Genomic DNA, 14,907 nt, shown 5'->3' on the forward strand with positions numbered 1-14,907 from the left:
AAGTATATGCACAAGTGAGTAAGATGTGGGTCCTGATAAATACTACAAGGCAAATAGAAGGAAATTATGTAGCAGAGAATGTTGGGCAGTCATTAGGTACAGCCAGTTTGAGGAGGCAACAGCTAAGGAATGCTGAGTGTAGCCATATAATTACTTTGAAAAAGAACATTTAGTAGCAGGGGCAACAGTCTTCTTGAGGTAAGAACAGACATAGCATGGAGGTCAGAGTGGATGGATTAGTGTGAACAAGGCAAGTGAGACATGTAGAAAGGTAGGAAGACAAGACCAGGCAAGACAGGGCCTCACCTCTATCACTCAAGACAACACTTACAGAGAAGTTGAACTGATGCCTAGCAATACACTTCACCCTACTAACATGGTACTTGAAAGTACCCTTCACATTACTAGAAAAGAAATTTAATCAGTATCAATCAGCTGAAAACCTTGTGACCCTCAATAGTCATCAGTTTGAAAGATATACTGATGCAATAATGGCACACATGCTATGAGAGTAACCAACCACTTTACTGGATTTAAGGTGCACTCCATGAGATCAGACCCATAATTGAACCTGCTTAAGTGGCCAAGAAACTGAGACTAGGTAGGTCATGGGCCAAGGGGCAAACATATTCTGCTGAAGGAACATAGCAATGAAATGACTCCTAATGACACACCTATAGATTGCCTCCCTCAACCCTCATCAGAGAAGCTTCTTCTTTCAGTAGATGGTAATTAACACAGAGACCCAACGTCTAGACAATGTGCAGAGAGTAAGAGACTTTGGAACACTCTGTCTAAATGGGATGTTCTCATAAAATCCTGTGATTGCTATTCTTGGGTGTCAACTTGACTACATCTGGGATGAACTATAATCTAGAATTGGAGGGCACAACTATGAGAGTTTTTGCTTGGTTTGAAGTGGGTGGATCCACTTCTAGTATGGACCATTGAGGTAGGAAAACACAGGACTATAATTCAGATCTAGGGCAGGAAGACAGTCTTTAATCTGGGCCACCCTTCTGCTAGCAGCCTATATAAGGAAACAGAAGAAGAAACTTTCTGCTCTTTGTCTGCTTGCTCTTGCCTTGTTAGCAAGTCTATTCCTTCACTTGCATTAGAACCTACTTTTTTGGGATTCCAGCATCTACTGAAGATCAGCTGAGACATCCAGCCTCATGGACTGAGCAATTTCTGGATTCTTGTACTTTCTATTCATATTCAGTCATTGTTTGACTATCTGGACCACAGCCTGTAAATCATTCTAATAAATTATCTTTCTGTATACATAGGAAGAGAATTCATTCTATGGCTTCTGCTACTCCAGAGAACCATGACTAATACAATTCCTTTCCTTCAAAGCACAGAGATCAATGCAGAAGAGGAGTAGACAGATTACAAGATCCAGAGAGGATGGATGACTCCAAGGAAACAGTGTCTTCTAAATACAAAAGGACCAATGTACATATGAACCCACAGAGACCATGGCAGTAAGTACAGGATCTGAGCAGGCTCAACTCCAACAGGGTTCTATCACTGGGACAGGGAAGTGGACACAGGCTTCTCTGTCCCAACCAAGAGAAACTATTTGTAGTTCATAACCTTCTGGTTTTCTCCAATAGAATGTCACTTGGTATATCTACCACACTCCAAATCCAGGAGTATTTGGCCAAAGCAAAATGATATTTTTGTGTCCTTTTGGTTTTGCTTTATTTTGGCAGATTTTGGTCTTCTTGGTCTTTTCACACATTTGCTTTGGTTTTTGTGGGGTTTTTTTTTGTTTCTTGGTTTTGGTCTTTCCTTTTTTGACAGGCAGACAGAGAGAACATAAATTTGGGTGGGTAGGGAGTTTGAGAGAGTCTGGGAGGAATTTGGGGAGGGGAACACATGATAATATATTGTAAAAAATATTATTGGGAAAATGTCAGGGCCGTGTAAAAAATATCCTAGGTGGACATGGTGGTATGTATTTGTAACCCCAGCATGCTAGGAGGCAGAACACTCACAGACTTCAGGCCAGCCTGGGTTACATAGTTAGTTTCAAGCTAGTATAAGCTACATAGTGAGATCCTTTCTTAAAAAAACCATCAAGGTATGGCCTTTGAATTTGATTCTAAGGCTATGGGAGACTTACGTCAGGAAAACTGCTGTACAAAGATCCTTAGTTGCTGCGTGGAGAGTGGCTGTAACAGGCAAGAATGGGAACAGGGAACAGGGAAATGTGTTGGATGTTTAGAGTAATTTGAAGCATCACATTACTGTCATATCAAATGGAAGTGACTGTGTTTGGGAGACATCATGGAGGTAGAGCAGCTTGGACAGTCTGAGGGATTGTCTTACACTATATCATTAACAGACCACTGTGCCATCTTTAAGAGAAATGCATGCTAATCCTTTTTCATTTATGTCGGCTGTCTCACCAACATTAGCCAATCTACCAGTTTCTACCTTCCTTATAGAATCATGAGTTCAGGAGTACCCAGAAGCTGTGCTCTAGGAAGGTGGCTTCCTAAATGGGTAGTTGTGGAAGTATTACTCAGAAGGCACTCTGTAGAAATCAAAAAGCATTCTATTACCCCAGCTCTATGAGTTTAGATTGATGATTCCTCGAGAATTATGAAGAATACCCTACTGGTCATCGTTTATATACCAAAATGAATGCAGCTCTTATTCTGTACTCTAATAGCATTTCACCCTGTTGGAACTAGGTGATTGGATCACCTGCAGGAGTCTACAAACCCAGCTAGCTTTACCAGATTTGGTGTGTGCATTTTGTCATAAGTCTCAAGATAATGTTCCATGGGCTGCAGCCTGCAGGTTGCTTGGCCCATTATTAAGTGGTACACACTCTTTGAAAATATACAGAATAGGAGCAATCACAGTGGGGTTGTTATTCTGGAATATATATTCTTATTATTAATTAAAATTGTTTATTGAATATATATGCATATATATGTATATCATTATGGTTACTTTAACACTTTACTTTCTCTACCCCTATCCTCCTCTGTCAATCACCCTTCCTCCAGACAAATTTGTTTTCAGCATTACTGTCTTTTTTGTTTAGTTTCATGGCCCACTGAATTTATTTATTTATTTATTGAGACAGAGTTTCTCTGTATTGTTTTGGAGGCTGTCCTGGAACTCACTCTGTAGACCAGGCTGGCCTCAAACTCACAGAGATCTGCCTGCCTCTGCCTCCCGAGTGCTGGGATTAAAGGCATGTGCCACCAATGCCCAGCTGACGTACTGAATTTAATTTGAGGCATCTATGTGGCCATGGCTTTGGAACTATTCATTGAAGCATGGCTGGTTCACCAGTACACATGCAATTGAAGACATTGACACTCCTCTTCCAAAATCTGTCTGTAGCCACCAGTTAAACAGTGAGGGCTAGGGCCCTATAAGCTGCCCCCCTCATTCATGACTAACTGTTGACAGTTAAGTCTTGTATGGGCTTAACTGCTGAGAGTTCATGATTTCAATGGCTATGCCATGCCCAGAAAATGGCATCCTACAGCTCTTCTCCATGTCTGTTGTCTTTTGAATTCTTGCTGATTTCTCTTTTGCCTTAATCTCTAAGCCTTAGAGAAGGAGGTATAAATGTCTTATTATGGCATATTTTATTAGTACCTGTAGTGAGATATCCACCCCATCTACACCTGTGCCACTGACCATGCCTATTTGGGGTGGTCACAGATGCAGTCTTTATGGAGGGCAGGACTGGATTTGGGGGTCCCTAACCCCAGCACTCTCTCAGGTCACAGAGAACATCCTGGGTGGATCCTTGAAGCTGGAACCTCTGCCGTAACCCACCTCTTGTGTAAGTGCATTCTCCCTGAATAAAGTTCACTTAACCTGTACTGAGTCTAGTGAATCTTGATTCCCATATAATAAGTATCTTGAATGGCCATGAGTTTCTATATCGACTGTCATTCACTGCAAAGAGAAGCTTCTCTGATAAAAGTTGAGAGGAGCATTTGCTTGTGGGCATAAACACATTCTTGCAAGGTAATTTTATGCTGTTTTATTTTTGCTAAACAATATTAGAAAATTCCTTTCTGGGGTCTCTACCTTCCCCAGTCATGTGCTTGACTGGGTATACAATACTAGGCACAAATTCCCTCATGTTCAGGAGCCCTCAAATCCAATTAGGGTACAGTTGGCCACTCTCATAACAGTCAAGTCACTATCACAAATGATCATGCTTATTAGTTAAGCCTCTGACTTCCAATAAGAATATAGAGAAAGTACCTAAAAAAACTATTCCCTTGTATTGTAATCTGTCAAGTTAGGCATCCTTCCCCTATTTGGGGATGGATCCTAAGGGGTAGCTCAAACCTAAGAGCAGCCACAAGCTCTCACTGCACCTCTTTTTTCCTCTTTGTCTTGTTACCTATGTCTGAAATAAGAGATGGGGCTATCTTGAGGTAGGGCTATCCTGAGGTGGGGGCTATACTGGAAGATCATTATGAATATCAGTGACTACCTCATCCTCTAAACTGTCGTGGAAGTGTCTCCATTTTCCCTTTTTCACTTTGGAGAATGAGATCCTCTGTAGAGCATTTTACACAATTGACAGCTAATAATGGTACCCAAGGGAAGAAGCACAAATGGGAGGGGATCATAGTACTAAATACCATTGTTGCTTGTTAGAAAATGGGCATTCTCAACAACATAGTTCTTATATGAGAGACGTTGTGTAGTTATCTAGTTATACACCTGATGCTGCTGAATGTTGAAGTCTCCAAAAGGCAGGTCCTTGTTTTTCTACTCATCTGGACAGTGTACAACCTATGTACTTCACACCAATTGGAATATTACATACCAATAGAAACACATGTTATACGAACCATTTGTCCTGACTCATCTCAAGCATCCTTTGTATCTGGGAATAAAGAAACATCATCGGTAAGATAAATATTAGATGCCTCTTGGCCAGCAATAAGACAAAAGGAGAGAACTGATCGGAGCAGACCTGGAATCCCCAGCACATGAAGCAGTGGAACCTGTGCTGTCAATGCCTATCAGTGAGGCCATTCCAGGAATAATTCATGAGTGGAAGTTAACTTATTCTGAGTCAAGTGCACAGCTGCAGCGGCACACTTCAAGCTGTACAACTGGTTTGTGCACTAAGAAGAGCCTGACTCTAGGGGAAGTTACATCATGGAATGTTCTTGAGGACCTCGTACCCCTTTGTGATGTATAATAGCTGCGTTGCTCCAGAATTTATGACAAGGAGCATCTGTTGCAGACATTTACACTAAAATATAAATGATGTCTTCCTCCCAGTCCTGGCAATCAAAGGCTGTTTGACTGTTCCATGATACTGCCTGTATCTTCAGCACTCTTTGAGCCTAAACAGAAAAATTCCACAAACACAAATACATTTCTCTTGACAGGATGAATACCAAAATGTAGGTGGGAAGTTCAAGGCTGCCCTTTGAAGTGACAGAAGAAAGATGAAAGAACATGTCCACATTTTGTCTGCTGTTTTCTTCCTTCCTTAATGAACACATGCAATGACTTTCCATTTATTTATACACAGATGCATATTATTTTTCCTTCTCCCTTTAAAGACAAAGGTCTAAAATTGTCATTTTCCATGTCACACCACTCTGAGATGGTTCTGGCCCCTCCCTCTATTTCTGTGCTGATTGACTTCCTGAGCTACAACAAACCAGATGTACACTGAATAGAATGAGTGCCCCTGAATCCGTCTAAACACACCCCTTCCAGAATGGAGACCAGCAGAGGACTGCCTTGTACTACTGGCTCTGGGTGAAAGAGAAGCCCATAAGTGAAAGAATTTCTACTGCTGCTTGTCACATAGATCCAAGGAACAGGCACCTACCTGTCCTGAGTCTGGCAAAGTCTTTGGGTTATATAAACCACCAAACTGGATGCTTTGTCATTGCTGACAAAGCTTCTAGACGTTTATGACCTCTTGGTTGGTCAGATTCTGGGCACAGGGTGCTTGGGCCATCCTTCAGTGACCTTGCAATTTGGTTAGAGAAATTACTTAAATCTAAAAGCAAAACATGGTTAAACATAGGCAAATCCCATACCTAATAGCAATTTAGCCACTCACCCAACCAAAATGCAAATCAAAAGCTAACCTTGAACCAACCACCATTCTACCTACTGTTCCTCCTGTCTTCTTCCTGTGATATAAACAGTTTCTCCCATTCATTAGTGAGGGATGTGGATGGGGACTTGTGGATTCCTTGAGCTGGAGAGTATTAGCACAGTGTGACATGTGCAGAGGATCCTGCTGTAGGTGCAGGGGCATTTTCACAAATCAAAGCACACAGGGAAGGTTTTACAACCAGCTTTCTCAACACCACATTTCCTTCGTGGAAGGGGAAAATGGCTGTATTTAACTTCTGCCTCCTAATCTTAGGTTGACAGAAACCAGGAAACTGCTCAATTTCATGTGTTTACTTCTAAATGCTCCAACTTAGCCAAGTGTCTGGCTGTTCCATTCTGTAAAAGCAGAGTTCTACCATCATGCCTCATATTTCTTTTCTCTCTCACTGTGTTGGCTGATGTTCATGTGTAAAATGCAGGATTTCAACAAATTGCATTCTGATTGACTGACCTGGATTTCTGCTGGGGAGTTCAACAGGAAAGCCAAAGAAATTTGACCAAATTCAATTTCTTGGGCTCTTCTAGTGTTTTTCAGAAGTAGCCTAGACCTGTTTTATTAGAGGAAAGAGGAATATTTGAGAAGAATTGCACAAGCCAAAATCACAGTGAAGAAGGTTTTAAAATTGGATGGAATCTCAGCTTATTTACTCTAAACTTAAAAACAAATTCAATTCATGATCGTCTTTGGACAGTATCCTCTGAGGGCAAGCTACTAAGTTCATAAAGATCACAGACTTTTAAATGAACTGAGTGTGTCTTTTAACTTTGTCTTTATCCTGGTATTTGATAGTTTGAATTTCTCCAGAGTTCAGATTAAGATCTACTGCTGTATTAGGTCTGGAGAGATGTCTCAACAGTTAAGAGCATTCTCTTCCAGATGACCTGGTTTAATTTCCAGTACCCACAGGACAGCTCACAACCATCTATAACTCTAGTTCCAGGGGATCTGATGCTCTTCTTCTGGTCTTCATGGGTACCAGACAGTTGTGTACATAAATGCAGACATACATGCATACAAAATACCCATACACAAACAATAGCAAATTTAAAAGTCTAATGCTGTATTAATAGGTAGGACCTTCAGGAGCTGATGAAGTCATGAAGATTCTAGTCTTGTGAGTGGATTAATGATGTTATTGTGCAGTGGGTTAGGTACTATGAAAATGAATTTCTTTTAAGAGCATACTTGCTCTTGCTCCATCTCTCTTGAAAGTGCTTGTTTGTCCTTCTGCTAAATTATGATGCAGCATGAACATCCTTGATGGATTCCAGCATCATGTTGTTGAACATCCTAGCTTTCAGAACAACGAGAGAAATAGACTCCCATTGTTTACATTACCTGTCTCTGGTGCCCTTGTATAGCAGAAGAAATAGACTAAAACATTATGAATCAGGATGCTAGTAGTCAATGTAAGTTCTATAGATTTCATAATGATTCTCGACAGAGCTGTGGTAACAGTTTTACCGATCAGGAGTTGGTGAAACACAGAGCTTTCTAACCTCCTGGCTGTTTGAGTAGACCCTATTCTGGGCCATCAGCATTTCAGGCTTCCCTGACCACACTGGTTTCTTAAGGTTTTAGATCCAAGCAATCCAATAGTCTTGTTTTCCTGGAGGCTGTTAAGTGTTTCCCCTAATATCAATGCTTTAATGCCCTCCATGTTTTTGAAATCATCTTTTTATTTTATAATTACTTAAATTTGAATGGAAAATACAAAAATATAATTAAGTTCCCATATGTCCTAACCCAAGTCTCCCCTAGTGTTAATATTTAATATTAGTGTGGGCTACTTGCCACAATGACAAGTCAATACTGACACATTATTTATGAAGTCTATACTTTATTTAGGTTTTAACCAAATGTCTTATTTTTTCTGTCCAAGGATCTCACACAGGACACCATTCACTTCTCCTTACCTTCTGTTGCCTATGACAGTTTCTCAGCTTCTCTTGCTTTTGATACTCTTGGCAATTCTGAGGAGTATTGATGGGCATTTTAGTGAAATTCTTCTTCTATTGCTATTTGTTTTGTTTCTTGTCCTCATGACTAGATGGAAGTGGTGTGTTCTCAGGAGGAACACATCAGAGATAAGTATTGTTCACTTCACATTGTGTCAGGGAACATACTCTCAAATTTACCTCTAATTGTTGATGTGAACTTTTATCACCTGACCAAGGGATCATTTGTTGAGCTTCTTCATTCTGTTAGTCTTTCTTCTCTTTTGCTTTCTGCAGAAGAAGCCAACATGACCTACTCAGCAAGTGCTTCATTTCCTTGAAGTTGCAGTGTCTGTTTAAACTATTTGAATTTATTGTTTAATAAAAGGTGTTTGTCTCTTCCCTTTTATTTTAATTATTCAGACATTTATTTACATTATTGTGGACTCATGGATGTTTATTTTATATATCTAGCTTTAATTCAGTACTGGTTTCCATGGTGACTCAAATTGTTTCAATTTTGGCCACTGGTTGCTTTTGTTGACTCTTGTGTGTTTTTGATATTTCACCATCACTGCACAGTGTTGCTTATTATATATTTTCTGAGAACACCTCACTTTTTGGTGGTATATGGTACTACCAGTTAATCTTGTATATTTCCTGCTCTATCCCTTGAGTCAGTCATTTTTCTAAGACACCCTACTTCCCTGTTTGCTTTCAAAGACACACAGAGGAGCCCTCTTTACTTCCAACTGCTTTATTGTGGTCATTTCATAGGTTTCCAATACAGTTAGATACCTTTCATCATATTATGGATTGCATGCTAGGCCCTCCTGACATCTGAGTTTTCAGATTTGCATGACATCCCAACATGTGTGCTATAAGAGTCTGTTGACTTCCTTTATAACAGTGTTGTGCATTCATTGTTAAGCACTGTGGTCTGCTGAAGAATTGTCCTGCGTCCTAAAGATGCTCACATCTTTACCTCTGGAGCAGACAAGTAGATTATTGACTAATATGGTGAAAGAGATCTTGCATATGTGAATAAGGTAAAGATCTTGAGATGGAAGTGTTATCCTGGATTGTATGAATGAATCCAACATAATTGCAAGATCTCTTATAGAAAGAGGCAGACTCAGCACCTGATGTATTACTACATATGGCCTCCAATAGCCATGAAGGCAGGGAAATTGAGTCTAACCTGAAACTTCTCAGCGAAACCTGTGCATGTGACCCTGTCACTCTGTTAATGTTAGTCTTGTAAACCAAGAATCAGAACGGAGTACATTTGTGTTCTTTTAAGTCACTGAGTTTGTGGTCATTAACTTCAGAAGAGATTGGCAGTTAATATAGATTTGTAGAACTTGAAAATGAGATGCTGCTCTGTCCAACAGAACTTTTTTTCTGACTCCATGCTGTTCAACATGGTAAGCCATATGTGTCTTTTGAATTACCAAAATGTTGCTAATACAGCATAGGAAATCTGGATTTTAAATCTTAGTCACAGACAACCAGGGATTGCCACATTGGACCAAATTGTATGGAACATTTCTAATCTCAGCTCTCATGACTTTAATGTTATTCCTAGCCTGGGATTAGCTAATCCCAACCCCTCAACCACACTTAGTCAAAATGCAAGTGTAAGAATGAGAAATAAATTCTTACTGATCTATGCAACTGTGATTTTCAGAGTGATATTCAGTTCCATATGACTAATATACACTTCTGATCAACTCTTCCCACTGCCAAATTCACTGTTGTGAAATATGTATTGTGAAATATATTGCTCATTGGCATCTGATTCATCCGGCAGAATGCAGCTCTAAATATTTATCCTGAATATAATCCCTGTCTTTTCAGCCTACATGTCTCACTGCCATCTCATTCTGCCATGCCTCTGACTCATTTGACATCCAGAGCACTTAAAGATGCAAGACCCACTTTATCTGCTCTTTCCCTCTAATTGGACTCTTATCTGATCCCCACTTCTTGCTTTGTTGATTTCTGCTTGTTCTTTAAAGTCAGCTCAAATGATACCACTGTGCTTCATTCTCCTAAAAACGGCCCATTTGTGTCTCCCCAGGCTTCCCAGATCATGCTGTGAGGGCTCTTGCCTCATCACAGTGTATCGAGTTGTTTCTGTAACCTGGTCTGGGATGACACACTATTTTATTCATGCTTGTGTCACTTATGTCTATGTCATACTCATTTCCTGGCACAGAGTTGTATAGCCTCAAAAAGGGTGTACTGAATAATTCAAAGGGCGTCATCTGGAAAGCTGCCCTTCCAGGCAGTACAATAAACTTGAGGAGATCAGAACAACCTGTAGGCTGTATTGCTGAGGTTCTCAGAGCAGCTTCTCCAGAGAAGAGCTTCATGTCTGGCAGTCTCCATGCTGAAGACTTTGCTCTGCTCCCACACAGATGGACGGAAAGTTTAGTTACAGTTGGAGCAGGGGACTGAGAGTCAAGGGAGCTAACTCTAGGCATGCACCAGCTTTCCCCTGAACTCTTAGAGCTTCATGGTTTTTTGTTTGTTCATTTGTTTGCTTTGTTCTGTGTTTGTACAATGGAGCTTTTGGGTTTGAGAGTCTTCTCAGCCTCCTCCAACAATGGTTCCAATAGATGCATTCTGTAGGCATCTTTCTAGAATGCTCCAGCCCCCCAGGGGGTATAAAGATCCATGAAGTAAAGACTGGTGGTTAGAAAAGTCAGTCCCTTACAGAGAACACAGGGCTTGGTTCTCACCAGGTTCTGTTAAGCATGCGTTATTAGTACTACTACTGGATTAAAATAACAAACCAAGTACAATTGCTTATCACAGTAATTTATAACCATTTTTATGGGTTGGCTGATATTGTGTGGGCAAGCTTTACTCAGGGTCTCTTGTACAGGTGCAGCCAGATGGTGGTTGGGACATAGCCATCTCTATGCTAAGCTAGCTGAATTCTCTGACATGCATTACTTATAAGGCTGTTAGGTAATGCAGGATGCTGGCTGGTACTTCCACCAAAGACTTCTGCATGACTTTTCCATGGAGCCTGGGTCTGTTACTGTACAGTGGCTAGATTCTGAATTGGAATATCTCAAGACGAGGGTCACCCAGAAGCTGGGGGACTTCTTATGTCCAAGCCTCAGAACTCTCAGAATCTCATTTAGACCATACTCTTGAAAGAACCAGCCATTAAAGCTAGCTCACCTTTTTATTAAATATAATTTTTATTCTTTGAAATTTTCTTATATATAATGTAATTTTTATGAATGCACTTTTACTTTCATTAGCGTATATTCATTGCACAAAATAGTGGCTTTCACTGTAAAATTTTCTTTCTTTCTTTCTTTTTCATTTTACATATCAATCCCAGTTCTCCCTCCCTCCCCTCCTCCTGACCCCCTCCCCCTTCCCCATCCACTCCTCAGACAGGATAAGGTCTCCCTTGGGAAGTCAACAAAGTCTGGCATACCAAGCTGAGACAGGACCAAGCCCCTCCCCAGTATCAAGGCTGAGCAAAGTATCCCACCATAGGAAATGGGCTCCAAAGGGCGTGTTCATGCACCCAGGATAAGTCCTGGTCCCACTGCCATGCCCACAACAGACCAAGCCACACAGTTGTCGCCCACATTCAGAGGGCCTAGTTCAGTCCCATGCAGGTTTCCCAGTTGTCAGTTCAGAATCCATGAGCTCCCACTAGCTTTGGCCATCTCTCTCCATGGTTTTCCCCATCATGATTTTGCCCCCTGCTTGTTCATATGATCCCTTCTCCCTCTCTTTAACTGAACTCCAGGAACTCAGCCCAGTGCTTGGCTGTGGATCACTGTATCTGCTCCCATCATTTGCTGGATGATAATTAGGGTAGTCACTAATCTGACTAAAGGTGAAGGCATCCTCTCCAATATTGCTAGGAGTCTTAGCTGGGGTCCTCCTTGTGGATTCCTGGCAATTTCCCTAGTACCAGGTTTCTCCCTAACCCCATAATGACTCCCTCTATTAAGGTATCTCTTGCATTGCTCTCCCCCACTGTCCTTCACCCTACTTGGCCATCTCAATTCCTCATGTTCCCATCCCCTGTCCCCTCCCTTCCCAGTTTACCCAGGAGATCTTAACTATTTCCCTTTCCTGTGGTCCTCTATGTGTGTCTCTCTTAGGGTCCTCCTTTTTACCTAGCTTCTCTAGAGCTGTGAATTGTAGCCTGATTTTCCTTTGTTTTACATCAGTCTCTACTTCTGAGTGAGTACATACTGTGTTTGTCTTTCTGGGTCTGGGTTACCTCACTCAGGATGTTTTTTTTCTAGTTACATTCATTTGCCTGCAAATTTCAAGATGACATTGTGTTACACCACTGAGTAATACTCCATTGTGTAAATGTACCATATTTTCTTTATCCATTCTTTGATTAAGGGGCATCTAGGTTGTTTCCAGGTTCTGGTGATTACAAATAATGCTGCTATGAACATAGTTGAATATATGTCCTTGTGGTATGATTATGTGTCTTTTGGGTATATGCCCAAATGTGCTATTGCTGGGTCTGGTGGTAGATAGATAGAGGCTCAAACCTCATCTCCTGGAAAGAGGAATCTTGAAGGGTATGTAAGTACGTTTAATCTTCTTTAGTGTAGCAATGTACAAATACATAAGGATTTGAACTAGAGAAATCTTTTAAGACATAGAGAGGTCTAGGTAATTATATTTAAATATTTGGGAGCCCCAAAGACAGAGAGGGTGTGGGTCTACATTTCATTCCATCCTTAATCAGAATATCTCTCTGAGACTTATCATCAGATATTTAAAAAAAATCAGAGTCCTAGGGCTTATAGAGGCAACATAGAGCCTGGTACTGGTGATGTGTGAGTTACAAATCTATTGCAAATGAATGTATGCTAAGTGAGTTGCTTCCTCAGTCACCCTAGGCCAGCTTAGGTGAAGACATGGTGGTAGGCTTAACCTGAGCTTATAGAAGGAGTTACTTATTTAGTTACAGATGGTCCCGGAGTATGCTCAGATGTCTTAGTCTGTTTTCTGTTGCTATAGCAGAATATCATAGACTGAGTAATTGATAAAAGAAAGTTGATTTGGCTCTCAGTTCCAAGTTTGACAAAAGTCTAAATTTCATCATCTGTATCTGGTTGCCTTCTGATGAGTATTTTATAGCAGAGGGCAAGCAGACTCGTCGGGGAAAAAACATACTGGCTAACAACTCATGCCTGCAAGGAAGACATTAGTCAGTGTATACCCTCCTGACTCAAAGACCACTTAATACATTCCACCTCCCTATCTTACCACATTGAAGAATTAAACCACCAATGAGTTTTCATGAAAAAAAAGCCAAAACAAATCATATTCTGGCTACAGACATAGAGCTGGAGATCAATGGAAGGAGCTGTCTTTGCAAACAAAACTAAACCTCAGTCAACAAACAAACCCATACTTGAGATCTTTGTTGAATTTATCACTATTCTTTATGCTCAGTTTTCCACTTGGAACTGGTCTGTGGGCACACCAGTCATTCTTGTCTCTCATCTACCCTCTGGAGTATCATGACCAGAAAAGATGCTAGCAGGAAGCCCTTTGTAAAAGTTCAAGAGTATTATCTTCCTGTGATGTCCATAATCATTCACCCATTTGACTGTGAACTTACTCAGGCAAGGGCTGGGTTTTCCTCACTCCTCTGTCCTGCCTGGTGTTGTACATGCATACAGGAGACTCAATAAGAGGTGAAGGAGTTGAAAAGGTCCAAATTGTCCTGTTGATAGTTTCCTTGGAAAGTCCCTGAGCAGCTCTGAAGTCAGTGCTTTGAAGATATTTTGTTCCTAAAAGGGAGAGGATGTCTCTTTTCCTTTGATGGATTGGTGGCCATTCTGGAGGGAGGAGGGGTGACTCACTGCAGAGGTCAGGATGGGCAGGGAGGAGAGAAGCCTTGGCAGGCTGTGTGCTTGGGGAACTGCTCCAAGGCTGGGTTTGTTGCACTCCTTGCCTGCTTTTAGACACAGGAGTCATTAAGTCAGGGCACGTGGCCCCAACTCTCTCCCCTAAAAATTATACGAAGGATTGTCAGGGACAGTCCAGGTCCAAAATATGTCTTAAATTTGTCATGATTCAATTTCCATTTTTAGGTACTCTCTGCACATGTATATTTTATGTGTCTGAAGGAGGCCTGGGAATTAGATAACTTGAGGACTGTTGGCTGGCTGACCACATGCTCTTGGCTCTTCAGTGTTAATGTCAGTGGAAAAAATGCAAAAGCAATAACCGGTCCCTGGGATGACAGTCTTCACCCGGTCTCTTCCATCTCTCTGCAGTTAGTGACTTGTTTCTCTTTTAAGAATGATCAAATGAAAGACTTGGGTAGCTCAGTAGTAGGCTACTTTCTTATTGCACAGAAGGCTCCAAATGACCAAGTTGATAGTTTGATCTGGTGTGAGTGACTGTTCTGTAATAGAAGATCAGGGGCAAGAATAATAGTTATTTCTATCCTGGAAGGAAATTCTGAGATCTTGAGTCAATCTTGAGTCCAAGACAAGAGACTTGGGGTGCAGGGAGTTTTCTGGGAGGTGAATTTTGCAGGCAGCCATGAGGAACAGGTAAGATAAGAGAATGTGAGCAGCAGGGCTTGGCTTTGCTCTGATTTCTGAGAAGCACAGAGAAAGACCTCATTCTCCTGTTTATTGTGTGCTCCTCAGGCAGGGTATTAACCTTATGACTACCTCGATGCTCTTGAGTATAGCTTAGAAGTTTCCTGTACTGATATAGCCCTCCCTTTGGGAAAGCAAACTCAAGTGGTATGTGCTTGAGGTGAGAATGGTCAATGTGAGGGAGTTGTGTGTA

At 41.1% G+C, this 14,907-nt stretch overlaps 1 protein-coding gene and 1 long non-coding RNA gene across 2 annotated transcripts in view; one reads left to right on the plus strand and one right to left on the minus strand.

The window, feature by feature from the left end:
- LOC121140546 overlaps positions 1–5,156 on the minus strand; it is an 11,956-nt gene extending 6,800 nt beyond the window's left edge. The window contains exons 1-2 of the long non-coding RNA XR_005877455.1: positions 4,976–5,156; positions 4,851–4,885 (exon numbers count right to left, since the gene is read on the minus strand). This is a non-coding gene — a long non-coding RNA (uncharacterized LOC121140546). The remainder of the gene's footprint in view (positions 1–4,850; positions 4,886–4,975) is intronic.
- Positions 1–14,907, plus strand: part of Scp2d1 (SCP2 sterol binding domain containing 1) — a 301,545-nt gene that overhangs the window by 139,063 nt on the left and 147,575 nt on the right. The window contains exon 3 of the mRNA XM_021228682.2: positions 1,360–1,487. Coding sequence (XP_021084341.1) covers positions 1,360–1,487 — 128 coding nt within the window. The remainder of the gene's footprint in view (positions 1–1,359; positions 1,488–14,907) is intronic.

The sequence above is a fragment of the Mesocricetus auratus genome, unplaced genomic scaffold (genome assembly GCF_017639785.1).
Source record: "Mesocricetus auratus isolate SY011 unplaced genomic scaffold, BCM_Maur_2.0 Super-Scaffold_100004, whole genome shotgun sequence".
NCBI lineage: Eukaryota > Metazoa > Chordata > Mammalia > Rodentia > Cricetidae > Mesocricetus > Mesocricetus auratus.